This window comes from Mastigoproctus giganteus, chromosome 10, assembly GCF_048544385.1.
Source record: "Mastigoproctus giganteus isolate SK-2022 chromosome 10, ASM4854438v1, whole genome shotgun sequence".
NCBI classification, from domain to species: Eukaryota; Metazoa; Arthropoda; class Arachnida; order Uropygi; family Thelyphonidae; genus Mastigoproctus; species Mastigoproctus giganteus.
The window spans coordinates 203,035,667-203,056,833 of record NC_143584.1 but is presented as its reverse complement, the minus strand read 5'-3'; the positions used below and the strand labels follow the sequence as shown (position 1 = coordinate 203,056,833).

Genomic DNA, 21,167 nt, shown 5'->3' with positions numbered 1-21,167 from the left:
CAGAACAAATATGCAGAAGTTTGCCTTCAGCCAGCAAGTAGTTGGTCATTGGAACAAACTTCCATCTGCTGTTGTTAATGTTGATAGTTTGAACAAATTTATAGAACTACACAAACTGTGGGAGGGAATGGACAAGTGATGTGGGAGGGGTTTTTTTTTTTTTATTTTGGCTGATGCTGTATAAGTTAGCCACTACATGGTTTCTGTATTTGTATCTCCAATTTGATTCAATTATTATTATTATTTGTCTAAAGGATGGAGATTACAAACATATATTCAGAATTCTACTTCAGAAATAATACAAGATAAAAAAAAACTGCTGAGGCAATAAATGTGCAAGCTGTTTCACTCATTTTAAAGAAACTGCTTGCAATATATTATGTGGCTCACTTTCTATAGTTATATAAAAGTTCAGACCACCTGACATTGAAAATCAAATAACTTAAGGGATTCCCAACAGGGAATCCAGGGAAAGAGGGGGATCAATAGGCAAATTATGTAATATAATAATAATAAATATAAAGAAAATAATAATATATGATTTAAAAATAAAACTATGAACACTGGCCTTGTTAATTTGTGTAAATAATTAACTGTTATTAACAGATTTTTCTTATAATACATCCATTAAAATTAAAATGTATTTTTTGGATGAAAGGGTCGACGAGGAAAAAATGCATTTTTTAAAGGGATTGGCAGGTAAAAAAGGTTGGGAACACCTGACTTAGACCATTTTAAGTTGACCTGATCTTCGGGAACAGTAACAGCTGAGTGATTCATCCAGCTGTTACTAATTTCAGTGTCTGCTCATTGTAATGATCTGCCAGTCAAATCCATTCAACTACATCACTCATTCTGAACGTGATGTGTATTTGCTGTTCAACTGATGTCAGAGATATATGTGGTTCACAAGTGCTATAATATATGTATTCATTTTGTATATTTATTAAAATAAATTACCATTTGTATATTAAAATAAGTTACCAATGATTTCCATAAGATGTTCCATCCTTTCTTGTGGATATGGAGGGATAGCTTGTTCCTGTTTCCACAAATCATCTAAAACAGTGAAGACCATTTCCAACAAATCAAGACATCCATTTAAGGGTAGAACTTTCAAAGAAGTGAAGTTTTTCTTCAGAGGTTCAAGAAATTCCAAAAATGTTTCAGCTCTTCGTTTCTGCGATCTCTCCTTAGTCTCATGTGCATAATCAGCCCAGTACATGTATTCATCATTTACAGTTAAAATTCCTATTTCAAAAAAAAAAAAAAATAGAAAAAAAATAAAATAAAAGAGACATTTTTATTATGATTACTATTACCTTTATTATACATACATGTCTACATATCTTACAAAACTCAATAATTTTAGAGTTCCAAAAATAATGTACACAGTTATGTTCACACATGTCCAAATACCACATTTCCATCATGTTATTAAAATCAGAAAATATATTGAAGCTAAGGAAGATCTGCAATGCAGAAGTTAAGTCTTCAGTATTTGGTGACAATCACACTTAACAATCAACTTCAAACATAAAGCACCTTACTTTGTCTGACTGCATTTTCCACTTGCTAAAGAGTTGAATGATACTTCTATTCAAACAGTCAACAAGTGCAGAGAGAAATGAAAACGTCTAACACTAAATCATTTGGTGAGCCTCTGAGAAAAAATTAAGGAAACAAACTAGACTAACCATCATTGGTCAAGGTGATCCTTACAGACATCATAACTCAAAATTTAACACAGCCATTAACAATGTAATTCATTACTACAAGGAGTTGTACTGGGAAAATAAGAAATCAACACTGTTTGTCACTGGATTAATTTTATAAAAATTTAAAATTTTCATGACACAAAAGTAAATTTTTGTATCATTATGCATGATATAAAAATCTCTTCTGATAGCACACCCAGGATTAAGTAAAACATACCAAGTCAGATTGTTATATTATTACAGTTTGTTTATTGATAAGCCCCATGGTAGATGGATTGAGGCATCTAAACACTTGATTATTTAGGAATCATTTATTTCTCAGTTATTTCTTCTTGATTATGAAAAAAACTCAAAATGAATAAAAAATAAAGGAATCCAATCATTTATGGGAGAAAAAAAGCCTTTAAAGGAATTGGCATTTGTTGACCTGAAATTACTAAATCTTCATTAAAATTTCTAACATTATATAATTATTCAGAAACTAATTATTATAATTATTTAGAAACTAAGTGAGAGTACCTATTAAGCTGTTCCCTTCTGAATTGCCACTTCTGTTTTGATATGCTGATTCACTTTTTCGTACTAAACTGCCTAAGCCAGCTTCCAGTTCACCCAAAACATTTTGCAGTTTAGGACTGAAATTGTTGGTATAATCACTTTTTAAAAGAGCAGGAGCAAACACTTCCTTTACAGAGTGATACAAAGTATTTACAGGTGAATCTGACACAGATGATAAAAATATACTAGAAAATATATTTTCAGGAGTAATTACATCGGGGTGACTTTTACAAAAGATAAGCATTCTATCTTTGTCTTTAACAAATTTCACCTGAAAAAGAAATTTTGAAATTTATAGTTTGTTTAACAGATAAAATAATTTCTCTTCTGTATAACCTAAAACTAATGGAGTATTAAAAAAATATATAACATTTCACTTAAAAATGCACAACTCATATCTCTTTTTAAAGAAAAAAATAGCATATTTTTTAAATGAAACAAGAATGATATTAAGGGATGGATAAAAGCACTTGGCATCTTCTTTGTTTATGATGTTTATTTACACTTCATGAAAGAAATTCTATAAAATCTCATTTTATAGAAAATTACAACATAAGTGAAAAGTAAAATAAACATCTATGGAGTAATTCAAAAAAACATTATATCAATATAAATATACCTATGTCAAGTTTCAATTTAAAAATATGGAAAACACTTTGTAACTCTGCATGATCCTAACATTCACAGCTATGGCAATATTACAAAACTCGTGGTTTAATTGGTATGCTGACTGGCCTCCATAAATGTTTGTGGCTTTGCACTACATTTCAGGTGTGCTCAAATACATTGGCCAACAAATTTAAAATTTTCTGATTTTTTTTTTTTTTTTTTCATTATAAAATATGTCAATCACCTGTATTTTGTAGTGTTATAAATGAATGTGACCTTAACATTTTGTTCTCATATTTGGTTATTTGAGAAAACTGAAATTTTTGTTTTACTATTTTATTAAAAAATCATCCAACAAATTTTAACAAAACATGAATTTCATTAGCTGAAAACATTTAGAGCCCTGATTCCCATATGTATGTTGTCCCCCTAGCTTCAATTATAAGTGTCCAGCAGTAATCGGCAAGCATGTTCAGACTCCACTTGCCTTTACCAATTTTCTGTGAAAAAAGAAATGTCCTAGTAACCTTCTGCCGTAATCATCACTGACATCACCAAAGTTTTAATGTCAACAACTCCAACACTATATGTTTTTATACTTTTTGTATTTGGGATTATGATAAAAAAAAAAAAAGTTCAGAGGAAAGAAAAATTATGATGCAAATGTAAAAAGTGATTTTTTGAACCCCTATTACAACCCAGTCTTTGTGTATTAGCCAGAACTGGTCAACAAGTTCCTCACAGTTTTCTAATCTTTGATTTCTTAAAAATTTTTGACAGAGTGCCATGAAAAGCATTCAGTACTGCATTGAGGATGTCATCAAAAGAACTGTCTTTCATTAACACCTTGATCAGCAGACCAATGAATATTCTCTCTTTTATCTTTATATCACTAAATTCATGAAATTTTTATTGCAAAGTACTCTAAACTACGTTCTTCTTTGTCCAGAACTTTTATGAAGTTTTTCATTGACCTTAATCTGACATAGAGCAGAAAATAAAATCTTTTCCCTATCAACTAATGGTGGATGATGAACGTTTTCAACCACCTATGAGGATAACCTAGTAATTAACTCACAGACTGAAAGAAACCTTCCTAAAATCCAATCGAAATATGTTATCAAATAACAGAGTATTTTTATAAGAAAAAAAAAAACTTTTGAGCCTGAAGGTGAATAAGGCTTGTGGATTTGATGGCATATATCCATCATTTTGAGGGAGGCTGCAAAATAGATTGTATTGAACCATTAAGATTAATTATGAGGGCACCAATGGAATTAGAAAAGATTCCCTTGGACTGGAGAAGTGTCAACATACCTCCAATACAAAAGTGGTTCCTACAGTGGTAGGAAAAAGCATCATGGAGGCAATGAACAAAAAGTGCAATAGAGTCATTTATATAGAAATGGAATTCTCAAGGAAACACAGCACAGTTTTGTAAAGGCAAAATCATGTTTAACCAACCTGGTTAGCCATTTTTAAAAAGAGCCACTCATGACCCGGATATAAAAAATAATTTTGATGTTGTTCATCTGGATTTTAGCAAAGCATTCAACTCAGTTTTGCATGAGAGGTTACAGTATAAGATGAAATAGGTTTGGATCACAGGGAAGATCCTTAGATGGATTACAGAGTAGTTGCAGGGCAGGAGGCAATGGGTTGTGATTAATGGTTACTCTTCAGATTAGGCTCACATAAGAAGTGATGTTTCCCCAAGAACCAGGGTCCACTGTAGTTTCTGATTTTCTTAAATGAAAGGATGCAGAGTGTGAAATAAAAATTAGCAGATGTCAAGATCAGAAGAATAGTTAATGATCAGAGCTAAACAGCCCTTCTTCAGGATGGCTTCAAAAATGATAAAAGAAGTGGCAGCTAAGTTTTAATGTGGAAAAATGAAAGGGCTTGCACCTGAGGAATAGTATCTCCAAAATAACTGATACACTTGGTGGGATTAAATATAAAAAAAAGCAGATGAAGAAAGAGACTTGAGAGTTACAATATAAGTGGACATGAAATTCTCCATACAGTGCAGGGAAGTGGCAAGGAGGGGCTGCAGTTTGCACTGATGGTTTATCAAACATTTGCTTGAAAAGATATGGAGCTCATAATCCTAACACATAAGGCAATTTTTTTTTTTTTTATGAAAGCCACAAACAAGAAAGGTGTTAGAACCTATAATACTTATAGCACATGAGTTGAAGGTTGAGATGATGAAAGAAGATACTTGTTGGCATTAGAGGTTGTTCCAGAAAACAGAAGTTGAAGGAATAAATGAGGAAGAAGAAAAGCTGACTCTGTGGGTTTGAAGCTGGACAGTAAAAGGATGCTGACTGAATGTGGCACACGTTCGGACTGAGACTTTGGAAGAGAGAGAGCCAATTGAGAAGAACAACACCCACGGAAGTAGCCGTAGAAAAGGTAGGCATGCAGCAGAAACAAAATGTGAATGAGACAGAGAGTGGAGAGACTTTGTAAGAGATGGATCATCAGTGTTAACCTAACTGTCCCCTTTCAAATGCAGTCTACAAGCCTGAGGCAGGTTATAGGGGCAATGCCCCAGATGTGGTAACATTATTCCATGGTAAGGCAAATTTGAGAGGTTGTACAAAGTAAGTAGTTGTTTAGAATAAATGTAATGCCAAGAGCAAAAGAGAAATGTTTCTTAGATGCTTTTTTTTTTTTTTTTTTTTGGTAGTTGTTGGCGCATCGGCATCTGTGGCCATAATGCACCTCCCAAGGTTTTTGCAGTACTTTGATCCAAGCCCGAGGCGGGATTCGAACCCGCGACCTTTGGGTTGCCAGGTACTTTACCCACCCGGCTAGCCCGGTCGGCCTCTTAGATGCAGAAGAAGCAATATTTGTTGTGTGCTTATGCTGAGAGAAACAGGAAGTCAGTGTAATTCCAATAGAGAGGCACAATCTTCTCTACAAATCTGAGTGTCATTTAAGATAAGATAAGCATAGGAGCAGAAGAATCTTTTTTTTTTTGCAAGATATAAGGCAGTACTGAGATTTAGAATGACTGAAATTAATTGAATTATCTTTGTCCCATTGGAGAATTACCTGGAAATCAGTATTTAAGGAATTGGTGGATATTTGAGAAGCTGAAGCAGTTTGTACAAGGCAAGATTTCTCAAACTGGAAGGTGGAATGAGATGTGCTGTCATCAGCAAAACTATGGATAGGGTTTCCAGTCAATGGAAGAAGGACATTAATATACAAGAAGAAAAGAGTGAGAGGAAGAAATGAACCTTGAGGAACACCTGAATTAGTGGAGAAGTCAGAAGGCAAACAGCCATCTACTATCAACAGCAGTGAGAAGTTGGAGAGAAAACTGGATATCCAATTAAGGAAAATAGGCAGCATAAATAAATTTCCATCCATAAAATGGAAACTTATTTAAAAGACCTTTATGCCAAACACAATCAAAAGCCTTTGAAATGTCAAGAGCAACTATGTGAGTTTCACCAAACTTTCCACTGAATGTGTCCACGGATGGGTAACATAAGCCACCATATCACCAGTGAATCAACACTGAAAGAATCCATATTGGCAATCATTGATCAGATAGAAGGTTTCTAGATAGTTTTATGTAAGACATTTGAAACACTCTGAAGTATGGAGAATGGCCTAAAAAAAGGACATTGAGTATCTTGAAAGGACCCAAAGATGGACAATTAACCTCATGATATTGGCAAATGGGTATCCATATCAGTAAAGACTTCGAATTATGGAAATATGTGGGCTAAAAAACTTGGTAGCTAGGCCCCTTATAGGGACCTAATTGGGGTCTACAAAGCTCTGAGAGAAAAATGTAAAATGAATGATAGCAAAATTTTCACTATTAAAAATGATTCCAGAATTGGGGGAGGGGGCATAAATTCAAATTATGGGAGAAAGAGTTTTAGACTGAATTGCAGGAAGGTTTCTTTAAGCCAGAAAGTTGTTAAAAACTGAAACAAGTTGTCTCCATGGGTGCTTGAGGCTGACATCTTGAGGAAATTCAAAGGACAGCTGGATATAGGTACCTATATGAGGAGGGAGTCACATAGGTAGTTTAAGTTTATGATTTTTTTTTTTCTATTGGTTGGTGCAGCAAAATCCTCAGGCTTCCATGTGCCACACAACTAATACTAATACAAAAAATTTTTCTCTATTATAGTTGAGAAATTCTATAGGCAACTGAAGGTTACTGACTAGCATCAGTCTCTCTCACTCTGTATACCTTGGACCCACATAATTTGGGCTACCAACTGCATACATAAGCAATGCATTTCTTAGACCAACAGTTTGTTGATGAGAAGGGATGCAATTGTAGTGTGAATGGATTTCTGAATAGCTAGTGAATGGCCTTGATTCACCCACAGAATTTCTCTCGACTATACTAATACTAATTTAGTTCAGTCTCTCTACAAACTTTTAGATCACACTTCAGGTGTTATGAATATATGCTGGCGGACCACCCACAGAATTTCTCTCGACTATACTAATACTAATTTAGTTCAGTCTCTCTACAAACTTTTAGTTCACACTTCAGGTGTTATGAATATATGCTGGCGGACCACCCACAGAATTTCTCTCGACTATACTAATACTAATTTAGTTCAGTCTCTCTACAAACTTTTAGATCACACTTCAGGTGTTATGAATATATGCTGGCGGACCATTGCATAATAAATAAGAGGTTACCTACTCTTAACAAAGTATGTGATAATACAGTTACACACTATTAATGTCTTATCAACGGTATATTAACAACACACCTATGTTCAGGCATCCCAGTTTTATAACTCCAATCCCGAACACACATACAAAGTTAAAAGAACTTAGAATTATCTATAAGAAATATTAGAGTAGATGAGATAAGCACATGGGTTATGTAGAAATTTTCTCACAGAGGAAGCAGTGTGCTCCGCATTATTACAACAATGGTATGTTGATTAAATCTGTACTGTTCTATAAAATATAGTGTCCACAAATAAAATCTCCACCCTCATAGATTTGCTGTCCTCCAAACTTATGAACTTCTTAGCCACTTTGGAAACTTGGCTTACTCTTGGAAATCAGTTTGATGCCTTTGTGAATAACTTTCATTTTAATATTATCTCACAAAGAAAGATGGAGGTGCTTCTTCATTCTTTATTTCTCAGAAGCCTATGGCAGATATAACCTAGTCTGTAATCAGGTGACAAAGGAGATTAGGCAGGCGAAGGCAGATTACGAGAAATCCTTGGCAAAAGATGCTAAGAAAAACAGCAAGGATTTCTTTACTTATATAAACTCTAAAAGGAAGGGGATGAATCTGATTGGTCCACTTGACATCGACGGTTCGAGTGTTGATGATCCTGCTCAGATAGCAAACAAACTGAATGAGTATTTTGCATCTACATTCACACATGAGGAATTATTAAAGTTTGAAAATAGCAGAAGGTTATCAAATTGTAGAAGATACTTAATGATTTTGGAATAACTGAAAGCAAAGTGGAGGAGAAATTGTTGAAGTTAAACATAAGAAAAGCACCTGGGGTGGATGGGATCTAACCAGTTATATTAAAAGAGGCGGCAAAGCAACTAAGCAAACCCTTAGCCATAATTATGAGAGCGTCCTTGGACTCAGGGGAGGTTCCCACGGACTAGAGATGTGCAAATGTATCCCCAATTCACAAAGGGGGATCGAAGGGTGACACGAGTAATTACAGACCAGTTAGTTTAACTTCTGTTTCGGGTAAAATAATGGAGTCACTGGTTAAAGATGCATTGCAGGATCATCTAGACAAGACTGCAGCAATAATTCAGACACAGCATGGGTTTGTTAAGGGAAAGTCTTGTCTGACAAATTTGATAGGATATTATGATGTGGTTACAAAGGAACTGGATGCAAAAAATAATTTTGATATCATATATTTGGATTTCAGGAAAGCTTTTGACACTGTTGCGCATGGAAGACTATTGTACAAATTGGAGCAGAATTGTATTAAGGGTAAGTTGCTACAATGGATAAAAGGATGGTTAAGTGGGAGAAGACAGAGGGTGGTAATCAATGGGTGCTGCTCTTCTTGGACTAATGTTATTAGTGGAGTCCCACAGGGTTCGGTGTTAGGTCCACTGTTGTTTTGTATATTTATCAATGATATTGATGAAGGTATATCAGGCTTAATGTCGAAGTTTGCAGATGATACAAAGGTTGGGAGGGTTGTTAATGACAGTAATGGCAGTGTGCTACTGCAACAGGATCTAGATAATTTGGGCAGATGGGCTAAGAAGTGGCAACTGAAGTTTAACCTTGACAAATGCAAAGTACTGCATATGGGTAGAAGTAACCCCAGAGAAACGTACCAACTGTGTGGTACTACACTTAAGGTGGTAGAAAATGAAAAAGACCTGGGAGTAATTGTGCAGTCAGATATGAAGTTTTCTGAGCAATGCAGACAGGCTGCCAGGGCAGGTCATGGGGTTTTGTCAATGATATATAGGAATTTTGCTAGCAGGGAAAAGGAGGTGATTATCCCTCTGTATAAGGCAACGGTCAGGCCATGCCTTGAGTACTGCGTACAGGTCTGGAGGCCTCATTTTAGGAAGGATGTAGATTTGCTTGAGCGTGTACAGAGAAGAGCTACATGATTGGTGAGGGGAATGAAGCAATCCTCTTACCAAGAGAGGCTTAAGTACTGCAAATTGCAGTGGCTGGAGACTAGGCACCTGCGCGGTGATCTGATTGAGGTATACAGTCGGTCCTCGTATAACACGTGTTTGCATTACACGAATTCGATCATACACGATTTATAAATAGGGGAACGTTATCTTATATAACACGAACCAAATTCGCTTATACACGATTCGCCTTTGTGTTTACAAGAAATGGCAGTCGAATGCGGAATCACCCCAACTGAACGCAACACGATAGGAACGAAGAAGATTCTGAAAATGTATTTGTGTTTTATATCAGTGAAGGGGAAACACATTTCACCATAATAACATAAAAACCAACACAATTCCAGCTATCGATATAATCGCAAATGCAATTAGATGGAGTTTACTACCAGTTTATAACAGATTCCACTAGCAGAAATGCAACTGGAAATTGTTTTTATTGTTTTATGGTAGTAACCCCCAGAAATGTGCTTTAGTAAAATGTGAGGTGTTAATTAATAGTGTATCTCGGCCTTTACGGTGTTGTTTATTCAGTTGCTACATGCACGCAGCTTTGTTTCTGTGTATCAAGCGTGCCACCTCGTTTGTAATTGTGCTTTATTCCCTAAAATTTAGTAAAATACTTAAAAGGTGTGAAAAGGAAGCGTCCTGGCTAAGACACTGCAGATTCAGAGAGAAAAAAAAAAAAGCAATATCGATAAACAGAGGCGGACTGGGTCAAAAATTCTTACCCGGGAAAATTTGTAGTGGCCTCATACTACGGTTTATGGCCAAAATCACACCGGCCTCCGGCCCACCGGGATTTCCCGGGTAAGGCTTATGACCAGTCCGCCTCTGTCGATAGAGAAAAAATATGAAATTGTGAAACGCTTTGAGCAAAACGAAAGACCATGTGATATTGCACGTGCTACAGACCTAAATGAGGCAACGCGGAGAATTACAAAAAATGCAGAGAAAATAAAAACAACTTTCATAGCGGGAACAACTCAAAGTGTAATTAAAATCCATTAGATTAAGACACAAAGAATTGGAAGAGATGGAACGGCTGTCATCTCTTTGGATAGAAAATCAAACAAAAAGCAAGTTTGCTTACGATAGAAGCAAAAGCATTAGCAATATTTTATTACGACTTACGTATTATAAAATACGTAAGTATTTTATTACGACTATTTTATTTAATATAATAAATTTTTTACGAATAAAATACGTATTTTATCCGTAAAAAATACTTTTTTAGTATTAAAAAATACTTTATTATAATATAATATTATTTTTATTACGTATTTTAATCGTTATAAAATACTTACGTATTTTATAACGATTAAAATTACCCGATTATTTATTGTGTTTGGTAATGTTTTGGTTCCAAATGTGTGTTCGATCTTGGGTGGTCGGCACCTAACCCTACTTTTCCCATAGGGCCTGTTGTTTATATTGCACGATTTTGCATTGCACGAGGGCTTCTAGGAACACAACTATCGTGCTATACGAGGACAGACTGTATAAGGCCTTGAATGGGTTGAGCACGCTGAATTCTGATGCGATCCTTCCACTTGTTCAGATTACGAACCTAAGGGGGCATAAATTCAAATTAAGAAAAGACAGATGTAGAATAGATGTGCGGAAATTTGCCTTTAGCCAGCGGGTGGTTAATTGCTGGAACAAACTTCCATCTGTCGTTGTGGAAGTTGATAGGTTGAATAAATTTAAGGAGGAACTGGACAGGCATTTGGAGGGAATGGTGTGATTTTTTTTTTTTTTTTTGGCTGATGCTGCATAAGCTCATACACTTGCTTTCTTGCATCACATGCCACTGCTACTACTACTACTACATACAGTAAAAACACTTGTGTGATGCCACAGCAGTAAGTGTGTGTGTAAAATCCATCTTGGTACTAACTGAAGTTGTCTAATGTCCCTTACTCATCTCTAGGGACCTGTTGGGAGAATTTAGTTCAAATGATATTGGTCACTAAGCTTTAGGATGTTATAATCAGCATTAAATACTGCAATTCAGCAACACATTTGTCCTCCAGGGGAGTACCTCAAGGCTCACTTCTTGAGGTACTCCCAACCTGAAGATTCTGCTTTTCAGAAAAGCATAAAATACAGAGGTGCTAAAACCTGGAACAAACGTCCTGCAAAAATCACAAATGTCACTTCACTTAATCAATTCAAGAAACTACTAATTGAACACATAACCAGGGATGTCTGATTCAAATTACCTTCCACTCAACTCCTGGATTTTAAAAACACCAACATGGAAATAATGTACAAATGTTAAAGGAAGCAGTTGGCAAATAATTTGTAAATTTCTGTGCATTTATCTCATTATTTTTCTTTTCTCTCCTCATTTAACTGTAAAAATGTTCACAATGATATTATAAGTAGTGATGCTTTTCAAAGTCTTCTGTAAAGAAATGTACAAAAAACTCCAATTTATTTATGTCTTTTCTGTTGAACATTACTTATACAATTTCAGAACTGTATATTTTTCAATTGTATATTTGTATATTCATCTTTTTTTAAGGAAACACCCCCTAAAAAGCCATTGGCTTATGTTCTCCCTTCCTTTTTGCTGTTATCTCCCAAAAAAGTGTATCATAAAATAGGGATAAATAAATTATTATTATTATTATTATTATTACATCTCCACCTGATGCCACTCCATATTTTAGAGATCAAATGGAGATTGCAAGATATGCAGAAATGGTTACTACTTGTCTGACTCCCTTCCCATAAAGTCTGGTGAACAACAAGATAGTTGTGCAGCAGACTATTTTTACGAATACAGCTGCCTTGGTCTTTCTAGACAATTCTCTGTACTACTTTGGCTCTGATCAAAGTCCACTTTGAGTGGAATTTTCCTTGGACATTCTATCTAACCCCTCCTCTTGCTGCTGCTTCATTTCTGTTAATGCCACATACAAACTATGTACCTTTTCCTATAACAAAGTAAACTACAATGATACAGAAATCTGCCTATCTAGTTATAAAAAAAAAGAACAGTCTCACAAAAAATTACTACAATAATCCTCAGACTAATCATTTCTTTTGTATTACATTTCAACTTAATTTTTTTTTGTTTATTAATTTTTATTTCATAATTAGGTTAGACACTGGACAAAGTTGCTAAATATGCAAAAACAAAATGTTTCTGATCATACAATATATGTTATTGTATGATAACATAACAAAACTAAAAATATTGTCATACCTTTAATTAAAATGGTAATTGACTGAAATGTAGAAGGGTGGGTTTGTTTTTTCTGAATGTTGAGAGAGAGAGAGAGAGAGAGAGAGAGAGAGAGGGAATTTATAGACAGAATGAGAGAGAGACAAAAAAAATGGAAACACAAAACAGGAGTTAACTTTGTAATATAAGTTTTAAGAACAAGAGGGGGATAAAATGCTACCACTACCTGGCAACTTATTGGCATTGAAATTGTTCAGGATTCTTTTAATCACTTTTTATCAGAAAACAAAGTAAGATGTGTTTAGTGGTAGCAAGTGATTACCAAGATCATTGATGCAATAGGAAAAGAAAGACGCTAATAAGTCAGTTATATCTATAGATGTTTAAGAAAAAATGGACAGAAGTTGTGGCTAATGGCTCTGACAAGAGAAAAGAAGGCCTGACTAATTTCAAAACCAAGCTTGGATTTATTAACAACTTAATTTCATCTGCTGTGTGATTTAGCATAAGTAGAAAACTAAGCTTAAGATTTTGATAAAAGTCAATTACAATATACTTTATTCTTATTCTAATCAACCTCAGCATATTTTTTTGATAAACTAAGGTTTAAATAAAGAATGAGAATTTAGTGTGGAATAAAAAGGACTTCATCTGTACAAGAATAATTTCACTGACAACATCTGAACAAGTATTAAAGTCAAGAAGTTTAAAAGCAATGTAAATCAAGCAAATCATCTCATTTAGCAATGTAATGCCAAACAACATTGCTCAGACTATGCATATGAGGGGGCATAAATTCAAACTGAGGAAGGATGGTTGTGGAACAGATGTGTGGAAGTTTGCCTTCGACCAATGGGTGGTTGATTTTTGGGACAAATAAATAAATTTTTCTGTTTATACTCTGGGACGACCAAACGGTCAGAGGAGTTCACAAGATTGACAGAATACAAGAAACAGCACCGTATTCAGTCACAGGCTTGAACCCCGGTCACTCAAGGCACGTGTACTTATGCACCCGCGTACCTGACCACTAGGCCACGGCTTTGCCTCAAGCTTCTATCCTTTGTTGTGGAAGTGAACAGTTTGAATAAAGTCAAAGAAAAACTAGACTAACTATTGGAGGAGGATGGATAAATGAAATAGGATTTTTTTTTTTTTTGGCTGATGCTGTATTGGCTTTGCTTTCTTGCATCATTTGCCATTATTAAGACTAATACTAACATAAAGGCTGAGAATGTCCATGTTGTATGAAGTCATAAGATATACCATACGTATGATAGATACAACCAAATCCTTAACACAATGGAAACAAGATTATCAGAGGCTGATCTCAGTATCTCTTAGAACACTATCAATAAGTTCAGTCTAGTGAGCTAACAAATATATTCACAAAATATAAGCTGTAACCTTGAAATGCAAAGAACGTTGTCTCACTTTTAACCATAAAAGACATGATCTGCACAATATGACAGAGGGAGACCAGAGCTTTCAAATGGAAAAAGAAAAACACTGTTTTGGCCACTGCTTTACCTGTATTAAACAAAGTAGTAATACTGTGCTAAGTGGTGCAATACATCTATCACCTAGCAATAATTATTGTCACAGATACTTGCCCATTCTTCTATGTGTAACATACCTACCATATTTATGTTGGTTCATATCTCGGCAGCCACCTCCAGGCTTTCAAACTTTTTTTAGACCTTGCACATTGTGAATAAATTCAGAGTTACTAAGTCCCATCAGTATGAAGATAAAAGCAGAGGATTTAGCTATTGCAGAATGACAAGAATTTATCAAAATTCACTGCACTTAACTTCAGCTGATATTCAGTGAGACTTGAGTATCAGCTAAATCACTGTTTTAGACTTCCAGGTAAAAGGTGCGTGAGTGGGCTTGTATGCATCCCATGTTAAATTTTTGAGCATTGTCTGAGCCCCTTGTTAAAAAAAAAATTGTTTGATAAAATTTAACAGATTATTTTAATGGGAGATGGCCCTTAGCTGAAATTCTTCCTGAATGAGACCCTTGTTAAGAAATTGGTAGCCCATCCCTGGCCTTGACTAAAATCACTATGACAGGGGTGGCAAACATTTTTAAGGGTGTGTGCCAAAATTGGCTAAATCTTTTAAAAAACTACCCTCACGTTTCAGAACACAAAATGCTTAATGCTTTATTATCCTTCTTAATCAAATCTTTCACTCCAAGATTCTTGAAATTCTCACCTATTCCCCCTCTTCATTTGAACATTTTTGTTTCTTTGCTGGTTGAGCTGACATTCTGAACAATCTGTAAAGGGCAAATAGCAATAAAAATATTTATGAGAATTTATGGGAATTAATGGTGAATAATCTCCAATCTCCACACCACATAAAAACCGTAATTAACAATGAAGGAGGCTACACTAAATATTGAATGGGGATAATATATCTCACATAACTTTACCAATAACTTATGCTCTGAATAGATGTGTGAAATATATGAATTTTTTTCTTAAACAGCCTCTGAAATCGTATTTTCTTTCAATTTGTACTAAAAGTTAATGGTAGTCTTAAATTTTTGCAAATGACTGTAAATATGATCATGGCATTCACATAAAAGGTAAAAAAAAATTTTTTTTTTTTTTATCCTCGCCTTTTCCCATTATATATATGAGGTCAGCGTTTTTATTGTTTGTTTCGGCATGAAATTTTTATGGCCGGATGTCCTTCCTGACGCCAACCCTCACCCTTTATCCGGGCTGGGGATATGCGGTGGTCATTCTCTGACCTTCCGCATCCTCCGTATTTGGTGGTCACGGGCTTGAACCCTGGTCTAATCAAGAAGCATGTGCTACGCACTGCTGCTCCTGCCCACCTGGCTACAGAGGCACCAAAAGGTAAAATTTTTTATTATCACTAATATCCTGCATTTATTTAAAAATGAGATTAGAATAAAAATATGAGCAGAATGAAAACATGCAACTCAAGTGAGTAATGATGTATATCATTACTCACTCTAAATTCCACATGCCCAAAAAATTTGTATGTGTGCTGCTTTGAGCACATGTGCCATGGGTTCACCACCCCTGCACTAGGCTATCCATAACAAATTCCAGGCAAGGTATCTAAAAAAATGGTGTTATCTAGATATAATGGATATTCCAAAAGTAAGGTACAGATAGACGCTGTGACACACCATTTATTACCAGAATGGTACTTGCAAACATGCATCATAATATTACTTTCCACTCTTGTTTAGCTACATGTCCAAATGTAAATCAAAGCTCATCACAAAGAAATTCTGGTCAGGTATCTGTAACCAAACTATCACTACTGCAATAACATCATTCATAAACTGCACATTCAATAAAATGTCTGTGGGACACAAAGAAATTAAAAGTCTGTAAGTTTTGCTATGTTAGAACTTGTGTGTAAGATTCTTGTAACACCGCCTACCCATACTGGTGGGATGAGCATGTTCATTATTTGGCTAAATGTATCCAGACTGGATTGCAGTGCAGCACACAGAAACTTGTTTCCTGCTCACAATGTGTTCCCCATATATTGCAGTAAATGCCTGTTGATTTTTTTTTTTTTTTTTTTATGAGAACCCCAAACACGAGAGGTATTAAAACCTATAGTACTTAGTACTGTGCATGGGTTGAAGGTTGAGAAGTGAAAGATACTTCTTGTTAATATGAGATCTGAATTTCTGTAGGTTCTAATTTTCAGGAAAAACATATGAAGGGAGGTTGTTCCAGAAAACGGAAGTTGAATGAATAGTGTTCTGCTTTTTGCATGCAGAAAACAAATCACATCTTTATATTTTCCCAATTCTCAAGACTCACTACCATTTTAGTTCAGCTATCATGTGCAGACCTCATGCGCATTTCTTGTTCAGACAAGTACTTATATTCTTCAATAACTGTCAGTAAAGCACTTTCACTCATGAACATTTACAGCATTTTATGCATGTTTATACCATACTTTTGGAATTTTTCTTGTATATATTATTATATTTCAATATTAATTTTAAGGTATAAAAATAATTTTAAAAACTTACATCATTTGAAAGAAACACTCCTGCCTGATCGCCTCTGTTCTCAACGTGTGCAGTAAGAACACTGCATTCTCTATTATCAAGAAATGAATTCAGACATTCTGAATGAAAAAGGTTTTGAATTAACTCTGAGAGACAAAAATAATCACTTATAACTGAAAGGACAAAATCCTTCCTACTATCTCCACTAGGCATACTGCTAATTCATATAAGATCTTTATTTTGCCAACTGTTCTTAAATGGAGGTCTTCATTTATTTTCTTTGTTTTTCTGATGTTATTACTGCCAAAACAAAAAAAGATACTAACTCTTCAATGTTTTCATATATTATATAAATAATATATATATTTATTTAGTAAATTAAATAAATATAAAATATATTTATTTAATAATTAACAGATGGATGTATAGTATCACTGCACTTGTTTATATAAACTTAAAAGCACACTCATAAATTCAAATAAACAATAATTGCAAGTTAGGATACAAAATTCAGGAAAAGAATAGAGACATCAAAACAAACAGTTATAAAAATAATTAAAGGCCTTAATTCTTAATTCTTAATTTTGAATTCAATAATTTAATAAATTATTGAATTCAAAAGAAATAGTTTTCCATTTTCTGTCCGTAAATTTAATGAAAACTTGAAATGATCCAAAATCAGGTAGATATAATATTGATAGTACATATTTTTAATATAGAAAAGAAATGACAATAATGATAAATAACAACTCTTTTTATTTTATTTCATGAATTTATGGCATGAGTATAAGTAGTTAATTTGGTAAACCAATTAACTAATTAATGAACACATATATTACAAAGGAGGTTAAGCAAGCAAAGGCTGATTACGATAAATGCTTGGCAAAGGATGCAAAGAAAAATAACAAAGACTTCATTACTTGTCTAAACTTTATAAGGAAGGGGATGAATCAGATTGGTTCACTTGATATTGATGGTTCGACCGTTGGTGATCCTGCTCAGATAGCTGACAAACTGAATGAGTATTTTGCATCTACATTCACACGAGGAATTCAGTAAGGAAAGCGAGGACAGAAGTTTACTAAACTCTAACAGGGAGCTAAATGATTTTGTAATAATATAGAGTAAAGTGGAGGAGAAATTATTGAAGTTAAACATAAAAATTTCACCTGGGGTGGATGGAATCTATCCAGTTATATTTAAGGAGGCAGTGAGGAAAGTAAGCAAACCTTGAGCCATAATTATGAAACCATTCTTAGATTCAGAAAAGGTCCCCATGGACTGGAAATGTGCAAATGTATCTGCAATTCACAAAGGGAGATATAAGGGTGACAAGCATAATTATAGTCCAGTTAGTTTAACCTCTGTTCCGAGGAAAATAATTGAATCACTGGTTAAAGAAGCATTGAAGGATCATCTAGACAAGACTGCAGTAATATTTCAGACACAGCATGGGTTTGTTAAAGGAAGGACTTGTCTGACCAATTTCATTGGAAACTATAATGTGGTCACAAAGGAACTGGATGCAAAAAATAATTTTGATATCATATACTTGGATTTCAGGAAAGCTTTTGATACAATTGCACTTGGAATACTGCTGTATGAAATGGAACGGTATGGCATTAAGGGCTTGTTGTTGTTGTTATATATTTGGTTTTTAGGAGCATTAGCAACTAAGGCCATATTGCTCCGGGAATATGCAGTGGTCATTCCCTGACCTTTCCGCATCCTCCGTATTTGGTGGTGACGGGCTGGAACCCCGGTCTAATCAAGAAGCGTGTGCTATGCACTGCTGCTCCTGCCCACTTGGCTACGGAAGCACCTGGCATTAAGGGCAAGTTGCTACAATGGATAAAGGGATGGTTGAGTGGGAGACGACAGAGAGTGGTAATAAATGGATACTACTATTCGTGGAGTCCCCCAGGGTTCGGTGCTGGACCCATTGTTGTTTTGTGTATTTATCAATGATATCGATGAAAGTATATCAAGCTTCATGTCCAAGTTTGCAGATGATACAAAGGTTGGCAGGTTTGTTAATGACACTAATGACAGTATGCTACTGCAACAGGATCTACAAAAGTTAGACAGATGGGCTGAGAAGTGGCAACTGAAGTTTAATATTGACAAATGCAAAGTACTACATATGGGTAGCAGTAACCCAAGAGAAACGTACCAACTTTGTGGTACTACACTCAGGAAAGGGGAGAATGAAAAAGACCTGGGAGTAATTCTGCAGTCAGATATGAAGTTTTCTGAGTAGTGCAGACGGGCTGACAGAGCAGGTCATGGAGTCTTGTCAATGATATATAGGAATTTTGCTAGCAAAGCCAAGGAAGTGATTATCCCCTTGTATAAGGCAATGGTCAGGCCACACCTTGAGTACTGCGTACAGGTCTGGAGGCCTCAAATTAGGAAAGATGTAAAGTTGCTAGAATGAGTAGAAAGAAGGCCAACAAGATTGGTGAGATGAACAAAGGGGTGCTTTTACCAAGAAAGGCTTAATTTCTGCAAATTACGGTGTCTGGAGACTAGGCATCTGCAAGGTGATATGACCGTGGTGTATAAGGCCTTGAATGGTTTGAGCAGGCTCAATGCTGGCGGGATACTTCCGCTTGCTCAGATTAAGAACCTGAGGGAGCATAGATTCAAATTGAGGAAAGACAGTTGTAGAATAGATGTGCGGAAGTTTGCCTTTAGCCAGCAGGTAGTTGATTGCTGGAAAAGACTTCCATCTGTTGTTGTGGAAGTTGATAGCTTAAATAAATTTAAGGCTGAACTAGAATAACATTTGGAGTGACCGGATGGGTGAAATGGGAAGTTTTTTTTTTTTTTTATCGCGGATACCACCTATCCACTGAGAATAAGTAACAACAGTCTTCTCTGATGGTGAAGCATTACTTATTCAAAGTAAAAACGAATAAGCATCTTGTGAAGGTATTCAGAATATGAGATGTAATGAGACAATACTGCAATAATAAGTTTGGTTAATTTACTGCTTACAGACATGATGCATTTGCACTAACTTATATGTCAGTATATATCAATCTAAATTTCTTGAAGATCAATTAGCATTACCATTAGCATTAGTAGAGGAATTTGATGCAAGAAAGCAAGCTTATGCAGCATCAGCCAAAAAAAAAAATAAAATAAATAAATAAATAAAAAATAACCACTTCCACTTCACCCCTCTGTTCATTCGAAATACCTGTCCAGCTGAGCCTTAAACTTATTTAGGCTATCAACTTCCACGACAAGGGATGGAAGTCTGTTCCACCAACCAACTACCCGCTGGCTAAAGGCAAATTTCCGCACGTCTCTCCTACATCTGTCTTTCCTCAATTTGAATTTATGCCCTCTCAGGTGATTATTCTGGGCAAGAGGGAGAATCCCATCAGCATTGAGCATGCTCAAACCATTCAAGGCTTTATACACCTCTATCAGATCACCTCGCTGGTGCCTAGTCTCCAGACACTGTAATTTGCAAAACTTAAGCCTCTCTTCGTAAGAGCACCCCTTTGTTCCATTCACTAATCTTGTTGCCCTTCTCTGTACTCGTTCCAGCAGCTCTACATCCTTCTTGAAATGAGGCCTCCAGACCTGTATACAGTACTCTAGGTGTAGCCTGACCATTGCATTATACAAGGGAATAATCACCTCCTTATCCCTGCTAGAAAAATTCCTATATATTATTGATAATACACCATGAGGTACTCTTGCAGCCCTTCTGCACTGCTAAGAGAACTTCATATCTGACTGCACAATTACCCCCAGGTCTTTTTCATTCTTCACCTCCCTGAGTGTAGTACCACAAAGTTGGTACGTTTCTCTTGGGTTACTGCTACCCATATGGAGTATTTTGCATTTGTCAATGTTAAACTTCAGTTGCCCCTTTCAGCCCATTTTCCTAACTTTTCTACATCCTGTTGCAGTAGCATACAGTCTTTACTGTCATTAACAACCCTGTCAACCTTTGTATCATCTGCAAACTTGGACATTAAGCCTGATATACCTTCATCGATATCATTGATAAATAAACAAAAAAACAATGGGTCCAGCATTGAACCCTGAGGGACTTCACTAATAACATTAGTCCATGTAGAGCAGTGTCCATTTATTACAACTCTCTGCCGACTCAACCATCCTTTATCCATTGCAGTAGCTTGCCCTTAATGCCATACCACTCCAATTTGTACAGCAGTCTTCCATGTGCAACAATATCAACAGCTTTCCTGAAATCCAAGTATATGATATCAAAATTATTTTTTGCATCCAGTTCCTTTGTGACCACACTGTAGTATCCAATCAAATTGGACAGACAAGACTTCCCCTTTACAAATCAATACTGCATCTGAACATTTTACTGCTGTCTTGTCTAGGTGATCCTGTATCACCTCCTTAACCATTGAATCCATTAT

The 21,167-nt window shown here is 35.4% G+C and overlaps 1 protein-coding gene across 1 annotated transcript; it reads right to left on the bottom strand.

The window, feature by feature from the left end:
- Positions 1 to 970: 970 nt before the first annotated feature.
- On the bottom strand, positions 971 to 16,965 carry LOC150079791 (cytoplasmic dynein 2 heavy chain 1-like). Its single transcript, XM_090383235.1, has 3 exons — positions 16,774 to 16,965; positions 2,238 to 2,547; positions 971 to 1,251 (listed from the first exon to the last, which is right to left on the bottom strand). The coding sequence occupies exons 1-3, from the start codon at positions 16,963 to 16,965 to the stop codon at positions 971 to 973; spliced, it is 783 nt and encodes a 260-aa protein (XP_090239361.1).
- Positions 16,966 to 21,167: the final 4,202 nt, after the last annotated feature.

What these genes read in the sequence shown, in the direction of transcription:
- LOC150079791 (XM_090383235.1), bottom strand. Translation starts at nt 16,965, where the DNA reads ATGCCTAGTGGAGATAGTAGGAAGGATTTTGTCCTTTCAGTTATAAGT. An exon ending in GAGTGTTTCTTTCAAATGAT is followed by an intron (nt 2,548 to 16,773) that starts GTAAGTTTTTAA and finishes TTTCTTTTTCAG; the next exon opens with GTGAAATTTGTTAAAGACAA. An exon ending in AGAAGGGAACAGCTTAATAG is followed by an intron (nt 1,252 to 2,237) that starts GTACTCTCACTT and finishes TTTTTGAAATAG; the next exon opens with GAATTTTAACTGTAAATGAT.